The following is an 11,973-nucleotide window of genomic DNA, read 5'->3' as shown; positions in this document are numbered from 1 at the left end:
CCAAATGAGTGAGTGAAGTCTCACGCGCAGCCACTTTGGATGCAATGGATATAGATCCTGCTTCCCAGCCTGGCAGCCAGCAGTGTGAACAGTGAGCGTAGCCCCTGCTCTGGCCAACAGTGGGGCCGTCACCGCGACACCTCCACTGTGCTGAGCATCCCATGCCCAGCCCACTCTCGGCCTAGCGCCCTCCCTTGGCTTTAATGTTCAAAGCTGGCCCTCGACCTTTTGAGCCACAGCTCCACTTCTCACTGAAGATAAAGGTCTCACAGACCTGTCTGCCCAGGCTGGCTTTGAGACGCCATCCTTAGCTCTCAGGAGCTAGGAGAACCGAGTCTTCATGGGAACGTGAACGGCACCTTAGTGAGATGTGTGTGGAGTAAAGCAGACAGGCCCAGGCCTTTAGCAAATCAGCTTCTTCTTCTTAAAATTTCTCAGTGGCTCCTGAGAATTTAAGCCCACTATTCTGATACAATGTCACACGCCCATAGTCTAACGCTGTAAGCAAGGTGGCATCCACTGTGATAGGAAGAATGGCTTATCACTGAGGTAAACCCACCGTTTCAGAAGTTTGAGCATGGCACCAATGCCTTCTGGTACAAGGTAAACCAAGTCTCACTTGGCAGCCCGGCTGACTGGATTCTCTCATGACCCTTAACCCCAGCTTTGCCCGTGCATCAAAACATTCCTCTCATGCATTATTATTTGGTGGCACTGGGTTTTAACTCGGGATTTTGGACTTGCATTGGTTTTCCCTATAGTCCATCTTGGACTATGATCCTCTGACCTCCACTTCCTGAAAAGCAAAGGATGAGGGCTGGGAAGGTGGCTCAGTGGTAGAGCGCTTGCCTTGCATGCATGAGGCCCTGGGTTCAATTCCTCAGCACCACATAAGCAGAAAAACCCAGAAGTGGCGCTGTGGCTCAAATGGTAGAGCGCTAGCCTTGAGCTGAAGAGCTGAGGGGCAGCGCCCAGGCCCAGAGTTCAAGTCCCACAACTGACAAAAAAAAAAAAAGCTAGATGACAGTGGGCACTACTGTACTCAGCATAGTGGCCAAGATGGAGGGCTTGCTTTTTACCCAGACCGGCCTTGGACAGACAGGAGGACAGACAGTCCTCCTGATGTCTGTCTCTCAACTACCTGAGATGATAGGTATGAGCCACTGAGTGTGGCTCCATCATTTCTAAGTTCTCAGAGAGGACGGCTATACAGTTTTAGGGAAAACATGCACAGAAACAGAGCAAACACACTAGTGTTTTGTTAAAAAACCAATTGGAATTAACTCCCACCCACCCCGCTGGCTGTTCTCCATCTTTCCATAACTTCAAGGAAAGCCCAGACAGGCTGAAGCAAGCGAAACTGGGAGTATGGGAGACGAGTTACTGTGAACAACAGCCGCTCCCCCTCCCCACTCCTGTATGCGGCTAGAAGATGAACACCGGTCACGCGTGGGTGAGAAGGAAAGAGGATCTTTAGTAGAACACACTGTGTGTGGAAGCGCCATCCCGGAGAGCAGCTGAGGCGTGTGGGATCGAGGTCACACTCACCCACTTAGGATGCCCGGGGAGATTGTCCCGGTGAATTTGAGATGAGCATTTCACCTCCCAAATCCGGCGAGGAAAATTGGGGCGACCTTCACCCAGCAAAAACAAATTTCCGGATTGGTCTCCCTCCCCTGAGAGCCAAGTCCGTTGCTGTGAAATTTGGGGGGAGACCTTCGCAACATTCCAGCCCCTGCTGGGCTGAACAGAAGCGCAGGGCCTGCCCGAGCCCCACAGCTCACAGCTGCGCTGAGCGCACGTGACCTCAGAGCAGGTCGCATGATATTGTGGCAGAAGGGACACTGTTACCCCCTCCTCCACCTTGCCTGTCCCTCCTCTACAACCCCACCCCCCAACACACACAGAGTAAATCTCTCCTGTCGCATGGCGTGAGGTTGGTGTCCACTTGAGACGTGGAGTTGCAGAACTTGGCAGTTTTAGGAGTTCCATGGTTGCAAGGCTCAAACTGAGTTGAAAGTGGCTTCGTTGTTATGGAGAACGTGTGGACTGGAGGACTGGAGGTTTTAACTGCTCACACACACACATACACACTTGTGCATGCGTGCGTGCCTGCAGGCCACCACAATGAAGACACTGTAGTTGTAAAGGGAAAGAGGTAGAGAGCAGCCCTAAACGGCCCATGAGCCACTTTTCTTGGCGGTCCTCCGACTTAGGCCTCTGAGGGAGAGGCAGAGCCCCTACTGTCTAGCGCTGTTCTTAAGGAAGCCACGAGGCCCATGTTTCGTTCTGCGACCTGGTTTCCCCAAAGGCTGGGGTCTGCAGCACTGAGATGTTGATCACTTGTGAGCGCCAGGCACAGGTGGCTCCGCCTGTCATCCTGGCTGCTCAGGAGGCTGAGATCTGAGGATCATGGTTCAAAGCCGGCCTAGGCAAAGAAGTGACTCTATCTCCAACTAACTACCCAAAACCCAGAAGTGGAGCTGTAGTTCAAGTGGTAACAATGCCAGCTTTGAGCAAGAAAAGCTAAGCGATAGTGCTCGGGACCTCAGTGCAAGCCCCAGCACCCGCACCAGAAAAAACAAACAAAACCCACATTCTTGTCCGGGATCTCATCTCCAGGAGGTTCACGTGGGTAAATTTCTGCAGCGTGAGCTGCGTGGGGTCCTGACTCAGGGGGTTGTGCACATGCAGAACCGAGAGCATGTGTTTGATGCCACACAGCCTTTTCTGCTACAGCTTCTACAACTATTAACACAGGGAGTTAGGGCTCAGGGCAGCCACCTTATTCTGGTTCTCTGGACTCTTCTGACAACAAAATGTCATTTCAGGCTAACACAAACACATACAATGCGACCCGACATGTTATTTTGCTTGGATATGAAGGGAGAACCCCAGAGAGAAGCCCGAAGGTCAGAGGGTTTCACACAAATTTACACGTGGAATCAAGGTCAGCAACCGGAACCTTAGGCTGAATCAGCCCTTCATGACAGATGTGTTCTTCAAAGCAAAATTAACTGGAACTCACACACCCAGTCATTTCCATAGCACATGCTTCCAAATCTCAATAGATATGGCTGACAGCAACACCACCTCCCCATGTACTCGGTACACACACACACACACACACACACACACACCCCACACAGACAAGCCTGCCGACTACGCAGCTCAGAACCACTTCCATGCCTACCTCCCCATGTACTCGGTACACACACACACACACCCCACACAGACAAGCCTGCCGACTACGCAGCTCAGAACCACTTCCATGCCTACCGTGGTGGGTCACACTACTTCTGGCCCCCACGTCCTTAAATATTCTGTTTATAACCTAGGTAGCCCACATTAGTGACCAACTGTGTTTTTTCACTACCAGCATGAAGAACACATACCGTTGTGTCTATGTATCTATGCAGACAGCAGGGAAGACAGGAGCCACCAAGCTGAGTGTAAAGGAATCTAAAGGAAAAGGACTCAACACATTACTACTGCAAACTATTACCCGGAACTTGGAAATGCATGAACACAGCCACGAGCAGGAAGCCCGCCCAAGCAAAGAGCATTCACAACGGCAAGGCTGGCCCGTGAGGGAAATGATGAAATAGTTCTCGAATATAAATAACCAGCACTTCTAAAAACAGCAACTGAATCATGTGATTAAAATCGATATAGCAAAATAAAAATGTTTTTATTTCTAAAGTCAATATTTTAGTCAAAGGTGCATCAGAAAACACATATTTGACATTTTTTTTTCCAAGAGACTCTTAGTTATCGCTACAATTGTCAGTATTATATAGTAACACAATGCTTAAGATACATTATAAACCTTTTCTCTTTCTCTTCAGATGTTCTCCTTTCCAAGAACCAGGCACAGGTTCTGGCACAAACCTGGAATCCATGTGCTTCCGACTGATATTGATCTCTCTCCCCCTCCCTCCTCTCATGGAGAGAAGCGCCCACTCGGAGCATGGCAAGCACAGGTGTTAGTAATGAGCGTAAAGGTCTGACAAAGACTTTGGCAAATGAGAGGGGTGAGAGGCTCTGGCCCAGAGCTGGGACCGCTCAGCACGTAGGGAGGAAGGGCCTGAGAGGCTCCCAGCGATAACAGAGAATCAGGGCGAGCGCCACGGGGACCAGTGTCTTCACCTCAGCCTGTCCTCTTCCATGCTGCCTCGGCCAATGACAGGAAATGTGGGTGCACCCCACCAGTAGGCAAGACACCCCACACCCAGCCAGGGAATAAACTTATTTTCCTACGCAGAAAAAAAACAACAACCGTTTTTTTGTTAGAGCCTCATTCTCTTCAACATTTTCATATTGTTGAATGTTTAAAAGGTGGTGTGGAGCAAACAGTGTGATTCTAAAAGAAACACGCAGAGAAGCTCCACATTCACCACATGCTCCACAATGCCTCCTTTTCCAACTTTTTGGGTCTTCTCCAGACGCAGGGCGGAGTGAGCCCAGGGACCGCTGGCTCCTGGGCCAGCTTCTCCTAGGCGAGTACTGAGCCTGAGCCATGAGGTTCGATGAGGGCCATAAAATACAAAGAGCAAAAAGGAAAGAGGAGAAATAAGTGCCCTTGAAAACTCAGGGACAGAGGACAGGACCGATGTTGGAGGAAATGATTTTAAATATGACCTGGCAAGTCACTTGTACCTGGCTTGAACGGCCTTTGGTGTTTCAGAGAAAAAGCACAGGAGAGGCCCACGCCTTCTTAACACAAAGAAGGTAGGAGTGGGGTGGGCCCTGCCCTGGGAAGCGGACTGGCTCGCTGGATTCGGAAGTGGCCCAGCGGTAGAGGGTACCCACCCCCTCTCTGGGCTGCAGAGACCCCGCCCCCCATTCTTCTGACCAAAGGGAGGGTTTGCTGGGACTGTCCAGACAGTGGTCCTTGGACAACTCACTTTCCACTGATGGGTGTCATGTGTGCTCTTTTCTCTCTACTCTGAGAATTCTTCTCTTCCCAAGAAGTTGCAATCCATCTTCTCATGCCACAGCTTTTAATTTTCAAGTAATAAAAAATTACAATTTCTGAGAATGTGCTGAAATTTAACCCTCTTAAAAACTGAATACAACTGGCTTTCAGTCCTTTTTTTCTGTGGGTATTGACAGTGGGGGGTAGCTATCACTTACTGATCATCGAATAAACTGTGGGAGTCATTTGATGATTTGTGGTGTAAGATGTTTAAAAATGTTTAATCATGTCCATTTATTAAACTCCTACAGGCTAACAGAGGTTAAAAAGAAACACTTTAAGATGAGGAGTTAAGTCTTCAGAATCCCAAAGCAGGCTTCCTGGACAACTCTGCTTTATGAGACACTTACATTCAGAGTAAATACTAGCTTAATTGTATTGGTTCCAAGTTTTATTCATGTCAGTAGAAGATGTCGGTATTAAATGAAAATAGGAAAAAATGTCTTGCATTGTCACAGAAATTCAAGGGACAGAGATTTTATAAGCATTAGTAATTTTCTTACATTATAGTTTCTCATAATTTAAGTTTTATTCTAACAAAATATAAAGAAATAGTCATTTCTTTATAAAGACAGATTAATGTGAAATCTGATGGTAAGAGAAAGTCTGATAGGGTCTGGTCCATTCCCCGGTTGGAGGGATATGATTAATTACACCATACACTTAGCACTGAAAATGGTTTTGGAGCTATTCTCATGAACTCTTTGGATGTATATAAATATTCTCAGAGAAACTAAAAGACAAAATATTGGTGAACCTCTCACCGATGTGATGAGATAATAAATAGAAGACGCTCTGTCCTCGTCCCTGGTGGAGGGCCCGTGCAGAAGTAGCTCAGGGCTGCACAGCAGCGTGGTGAACTCGGCCCAGCCCCTGAAGCAAGGCTGGAAGATGTGTGACCACCAACCAGCAGTATCAGGGGAATCAAGTAGATTAAGTGACTTGGCTTAGAAGAACCAAGAATTCCTACAGGAACAGTGTTCAGGGCCACAGCCAGCACCTCCTGCACTTCCCGTCAAGCCCGTCGAGCTCCAACACCAGACCGAACCTCTGACCAAGCCCCAGGCCACACCCGCAGGTGGCTCCGGCACACACTCGTGGAGATGACTTGGAGAGGACTTTGCGAGGCTGCCCACCGTAGATCGGATTCAACCAGGGAATTTCAATGACATAGATGGGGACTGAAGTGGCTGCCAGTCTGGTTATCCAATTGGGAGCTGGAAAATTCAGAGTGGGATAGGTAATTCTGGTCCTTTTCCTGAGTCAGCCCGACCTCACTGCAGTGGCGCTTACACTGTGGGTTTTCTGTTGCTGTTGTTTTTGTTTAGCTTGCTTAATTCCTTTATCAAAATGGAGCAAAAGGGACAAGCAATGGGAAATATATGCTGTGAAGCCACTCGGAGCTGTGAGGAAGGAGGGGATGCGTGGGTCCGCCTGCAGCACTGGCCCGGTACTCGGTGCTGGTGGCTTGTTTGGCTGAGCATAGCACGAGGCCCTGTGATCAGGTCACCAGCACGTTCAGAATCAAAGCACATGGGCTCTCCATCCGGCACGTGCCGGCACATGTTTTGGTCAGGTATAAAATGGAATAATTTTCAAAGTTGATATATCTACAAGCTGGAAAGTCCATGGGGAAGAGCGTCCCTGTCCAAGTGGACGCAGAGGTCCGGGTTTTCGAGGGCCGCCTCTGCAGACCAGTCTCTGCAGCGGTCCATGTAAACAAAGCCCAGCGAGCGCGCCCACCCTCACCGCACCGCAGGCTCGCCTGCCAGCGTGGTGTTGGCGAGGTGCAGCACTGGCAGCGGGTGCGCCTCGGTGTTGAATACCCAGTGGTCTAAAGGCAGGAGGTCATCACCGGAGAACAGCAGATACAGGTATCTGGAGAAAAGGGCAGAGACAAGCTTTGGTTAGAATGCAGCAAGCAACCAGAGAGGCTCTGTAATAACAGCAGAGAAAACAGGGAGCTTATTTTGAGCAACTGATGGAAAATACATGGTGGAAACTCAAGTAACCCAGACAACCTAAAACACAAAAACTGCTCCAGAAAATAATGTAGAGAAACCTGGGAAGACCACAGCCAGACCTGCTGAAATGAATAAGAAATCCACACACCTACCTAGAGCATAGGAAACAATGTGATAAAAAATGGCACAAAGCGAAGCCCTTCATAATTCTTCAAAGGTATTCTTTAAAAAAAAAATAGAGTGGGCTGGGCAGGTGGCTCAGTGGTACAGTGCTTGCCTTGCATGCCTGAGGCCCTGGATTCAATTCCCCAGCATCACATAAGCAAAAAGAAAAAAAAGCCGTAAGTGGCACTGTAGCTCAAGTGGTAGAGCGCTAGCCTTGAGCTGAAGAGCTGAGGGACAGCACCCAGGCCGAGTTCAAGCCCCACAACTGGACCCAAAAAGAAAAAAAAAATATAGTGCCAATCACAAGTTGTGACTGCCTACAGAGCTCATGGTACAGCTAGCCATGAACCCATGTTTCTTAATAACCAACACTGAGGAAACCAAGTCAAGTGTATTATTGGAATACAGAAAAGCTTTTACTCTGCTCCTAATACATTGGTACTTACAGTTTTTGGCATAGCAAGCTATTAAGGCAGTTTTAGAAACATCTTTCTAGAAGGTTTAGTAACTTTTTTTTGCAATTCAACTGTCAGTCTGTGAGGTTTGGGCATCTTCTTTCCCATCTCCCCACCCTGCTCAGCTCTCAAGAGGCCCGGGTTGGTTTTCACTCACAGACACTGAATGTTACAATGGCATTCGCCCTCCCCTCCTCTCCTCTCCGTGTCTGTCCCTCCCCCTGACCAGACCCTCGACAAAACAGGTTTCAGCTTCCTGGTCTTTATTTTGTGCACCTGTCGGTTAGAAGGGTGAGCAACTGCTTTTAGAAGTAACAGCACAGTGCCGAGGAAGACAGGGCGGCGACCTCCCCAAGAGCAACAGCAGTCATCTGAAGCTTACCTGATGGCCCTCACCACAGTGTCCTGCCTACAGGCATCAACCAAGGTGCACAAAAGCTATAAAGTTGAGGGAGGGCCGGCCAGCTGTAGAAACCTGGCTAATATGTATGCACAAGACTCCAGGTCCATCCCCGGCACCACAAAATTGAGACAAAACAAAAGCCACTACACAGCCAGGAAATCTGCATATGAAAGAGAGGAGAGAGAGAGGAGAGAGGAGAGAGAGGAGGGAGAGATAGAGAGAGAGGGGAGGGAGAGAGAGAGGAGAGAAGAGAAAGGGGGAGAGAGATAGAGAGAGAGAGAGACAGAGAGAGAGTGGACTAGGGCTTGAATTCAGAGGCTTGCTCTTTTTCTTGGCTTTTTGCTCAAGGCTAATGAAGAACAGCTTCACTTCCAGCTTTTTGGTTGTTAACTGGAGATTAGAATCTCACAGACTTTCCTGCTTGGGCTGGCTTCAAACAGCCTCCTAAGTAGCTAGGCTTACAGGAGTGAGCCAGGAGCATCTAGATCTCTAATGCCTGACCTTACCAATACTCAGCTGGGCCTTACAAAGGCTCGATGAAGAGCTTCTTTTCAAAACAGGCATGTGGTTACTGTTAGGAGTTCTAGATGAGAGCGCAAACACAGCACAGAGGAATGTGGCATCTGGTTTACAAGTAGAGCTGAACAGGGATTGACAGGGCCCCATCTCACTCTCTCATCCTAGACCGGGGACCTGCGGGACCTACTTTCCTGGCCAGGCTGCAGTTGGAGGTGGGTGCTCCCAGATCTGCTGGGACACTGCATGGTCTGCTTACTGAAACACAAATTTGGGTTGTATCTGTGGGAGGTGGCACTGCCCTGACCGCTGGCTGAATGCAGGCTAATGACTATACATTAGGTGCACCTTAATCTTATCACTAACTCCAGCAACTATTTTTATAAGTAAAAGGAAAGGAAGTGAGTTCGAAATGGAAATTCTTTTTTTTCTTTTTGGTCAGTCGTGGGGCTTCAACTCTGGGCTTGGGTGCTGTCCCTCAGCTCTTCAGCTCAAAGTGAGTGGCGGACTTTCCTTGCTCGGGCTGGCTTTGAACCACGATCCTCAGATCTCAGGCTCCTGAGTAGCTAGGATTACAGGCGTGAGCCACCGGTGCCTGGCTTTAAAGATTACCTTTTTTGTTTTGGTTTGCCAGTCCTGGGGCTTGAACTCAGGGCCTGGGCACTGTCCCTGAGCTTTTTTTGCTCAAGGCTAGCACTCTACCCCTTGAGCCACAGTGCCACTTCTGGATTTTTCTGTGTGTGTGGTACTGAGGACTCGAACTCAGGGCTTCATGCATGCTAGGCAAGCACTCTACCACTGAGCCACCTTCCCAGTCCCAGAAATGGAAATTCTTAGTCCCACCCCAGATGTCCCAAAACTCTGTGCGTGTGCCCACTTAAACTTATCCCTGTGGCAAGAAGCTTTCCAAGGCTGAGCACAGGAGCTCATACCTGTCATCACAGCCATTTGGAAGGAAGAAGGAGCAACTTCTGAGGCCCCTTGGAGCAAAAAGATAAGAGGACAAACAAGTTGGAAGTAGTAGCACACACTTATAATCACGTCTATAAGGGAGGCAGATAGGAGGCTCCTGGTCAGAGGCCAGCATCTGCAGAAATGCAAGATCCTACATGAAAAATAAAGCAGCAAGGTCTAAGGATGTAACTCAAACGATATAGTGCTTGCCTGATGCCAGTGTAAGGCCCTGAATACAAATACCTGCCACTCCCCACTAAAACAGAAGCACCGAAGGAATTCTAATGTGCACTGGAAGAGCGAGACTAAAATAGTTTAAAGGCACTGAATATTCAATGAAATCTCTTCCTTGTCCAAGTCACTCTTCCTGAAGTGCAACGCAAGACTGACAATTCTATGAAAAGTTAAGAGTAAAATGTGGTGTAATAAATCACAGACATAATTCATTATCTAGCAATCATAGAGCAAAGGAGTCTACCTTTTTTTTTTTAAAGTAAAGGAGTATAGAAACACAAGGTAGGCAGTTAGCAAAAGCAGTGAAGCATTGTCATCTGAGAGGCGTATGAACTAAGCTATCGTGCGGGGCGGAAGGTAGTGGCTGCTGGAGGGCACAGGACTGCAGGGCCTGGCTGTGGGTCAGACACATGGGGAGAGGGGAGGGCAGGCGGGTGAGCGGGAGGAAAGGAAGGACAGGCGAGGTTACCCAGCCACAACTAGTGACCCATGGGCAGAACATTCTGGTGTGCCACCGCAGACATTACCAGACATTACCAGAGATGTTGAAAGCTTTCACCAGAAGGAATTGATAAATGTCTGAACACAGTTAACCTGACTTAAACATTACACCAGAACTCCTGCATCAAAACATTGATAGGTGTAACTTTGTTACCAGGGAAAAGTAAGTTTAATTATAAAACTGCACTGGCTCCACTTACTTTAACGTTTCAGCCAGGAAGAAGCTCTGCTGGACGTCATCGTGCGTGGGAGTGGGGGAGTACACGTCTTTGACCCCGGAGAACCCTCCGCTGACTCGGCAGTGCTTCTCGATGGCCTGTGAAGACACAGTCAAGGATTAAGGACAATCAAGGATTGCAATCCGAGCTCAGGAGAGCTGCATGAAATCTGATTAACAATATATTATTTTTTAATTATAACAAACATAAGAGTAACATTATCAAACAAAAATGTTCTCAGACTGAACAAGTAGGCATATGGAAATCTCCACCAATTCCTTAGTTTGTTTCTAAAGACAGAGTCTCTCCAGGTACACTACCGCTGGCCTTCAACCTGCAGACCCCTTGCCTCTGCCTCCTCATGCTGGGACAACAGGCAGGTCCCACTATGTTTAATCATGCTACAATACTTCCTATTTTCCTAACTTACATGTCAAATTTAGGCTACTTGTCCTCAATGAGGGACCTGTCTACAATAATTAAGCATTGGGCTAGGAAGGTGGCTCAGAGGTACAGTGCTTGCCTTCCATGCATGTGGCCCTGGGTTCAATTCCTCAGCACCACATACACAGAAACAACAGGAAGTAGTGCTGTGGCTCAAGTGGTAGAGCACTAGCCTTGAGCTGAAGAGCTGAGGGACAGCACCTAGGCCCAGAGTTCAGACCCACAATAGACAATCAAACAAATAAAATCAAAACAGGCCAGTTTGAAAGAAAATTTTGAGTTTTTTTTTACTTTGGTCACTTGCAAGGAAAAACAGTGACCCCGGCTGATAAAACACTACTACTCAGGAGCTCCCTACAGGAAGTGTGACCAGAGATCACCTGTGGGGTGCTGACCACGTGAGGTGGTGTTGGCTGCAGGGTGCTACAGCACCAGTTACAACAGCTCACAGCCACTAGGGTCTGGCTGCGCGCCGAGGCCGCTCTAAGACCGTTTCTGCACTGCCACGTCCACACTGCCATGACCTTAGGAGGCAAACCATGCCACAATCGGATGGCCACGATGAGCAGAGCGCTCCCCACCCACTCGCATGGCTCTTAACACGTCACTGGAACAACCTTAACTTTGCACCTCCTTTTCCATCTTCAGACATGTCTAAATAAAACATGCTGAATCAAACAATCTTTCACAACTAAACTTTGAACTCAGCCATCACTTACCCTGCATGGTCCACAGTTCCGAATTACACAGAAGGCACTCTGGTTCTTTTCTTTCTGTTCTCTGAGACCCTGCCCAAAGAAGGCACGGAGAGCTCATCCTCGCTGCCATGACTTACAGTTTCTACGTCGTGCTACTCTTCCTGTTCTTCAGTTTTTCTTTTCTCTAAAAACTGAGCAGGAGTGCTCAGATTGTCCATTCATAACTCCATTTCACCACAGCTGGCTTTAAGGCTTCATTTTATAAAATGAACTAGGCTTGAACTCACGGTGGTTGGGGAACTGGCCCTGAGCTTTTTGCTCCAGGCTACTGCTCTATCATATGAACCACAGCCCCACTTCTGACTTTTTGGTGGCTTACTGGAGATAAGAGTCTCATGGACTTTCCTGCCTGGACTGGCTTCCAACTGTGATTCTCAGATCTC

The 11,973-nt window shown here is 48.4% G+C and overlaps 1 protein-coding gene across 1 annotated transcript in view; it reads right to left on the bottom strand.

Annotated features, from left to right (window-relative positions):
• Positions 1–3,672: 3,672 nt before the first annotated feature.
• Man1a2 (mannosidase, alpha, class 1A, member 2) overlaps positions 3,673–11,973 on the bottom strand; it is a 75,828-nt gene continuing 67,527 nt past the window's right edge. Inside the window, exons 12-13 of the mRNA XM_013024712.1 lie at positions 10,371–10,486; positions 3,673–6,856 (exon numbers count right to left, since the gene is read on the bottom strand). Coding sequence (XP_012880166.1) covers positions 6,724–6,856; positions 10,371–10,486 — 249 coding nt within the window. The 3' untranslated portion in view covers positions 3,673–6,723. The remainder of the gene's footprint in view (positions 6,857–10,370; positions 10,487–11,973) is intronic.

This window comes from Dipodomys ordii, unplaced genomic scaffold (genome assembly GCF_000151885.1).
Source record: "Dipodomys ordii isolate 6190 unplaced genomic scaffold, Dord_2.0 Scaffold78, whole genome shotgun sequence".
Lineage (NCBI taxonomy): Eukaryota > Metazoa > Chordata > Mammalia > Rodentia > Heteromyidae > Dipodomys > Dipodomys ordii.
This window is presented reverse-complemented; position numbering and strand designations above follow the sequence as displayed.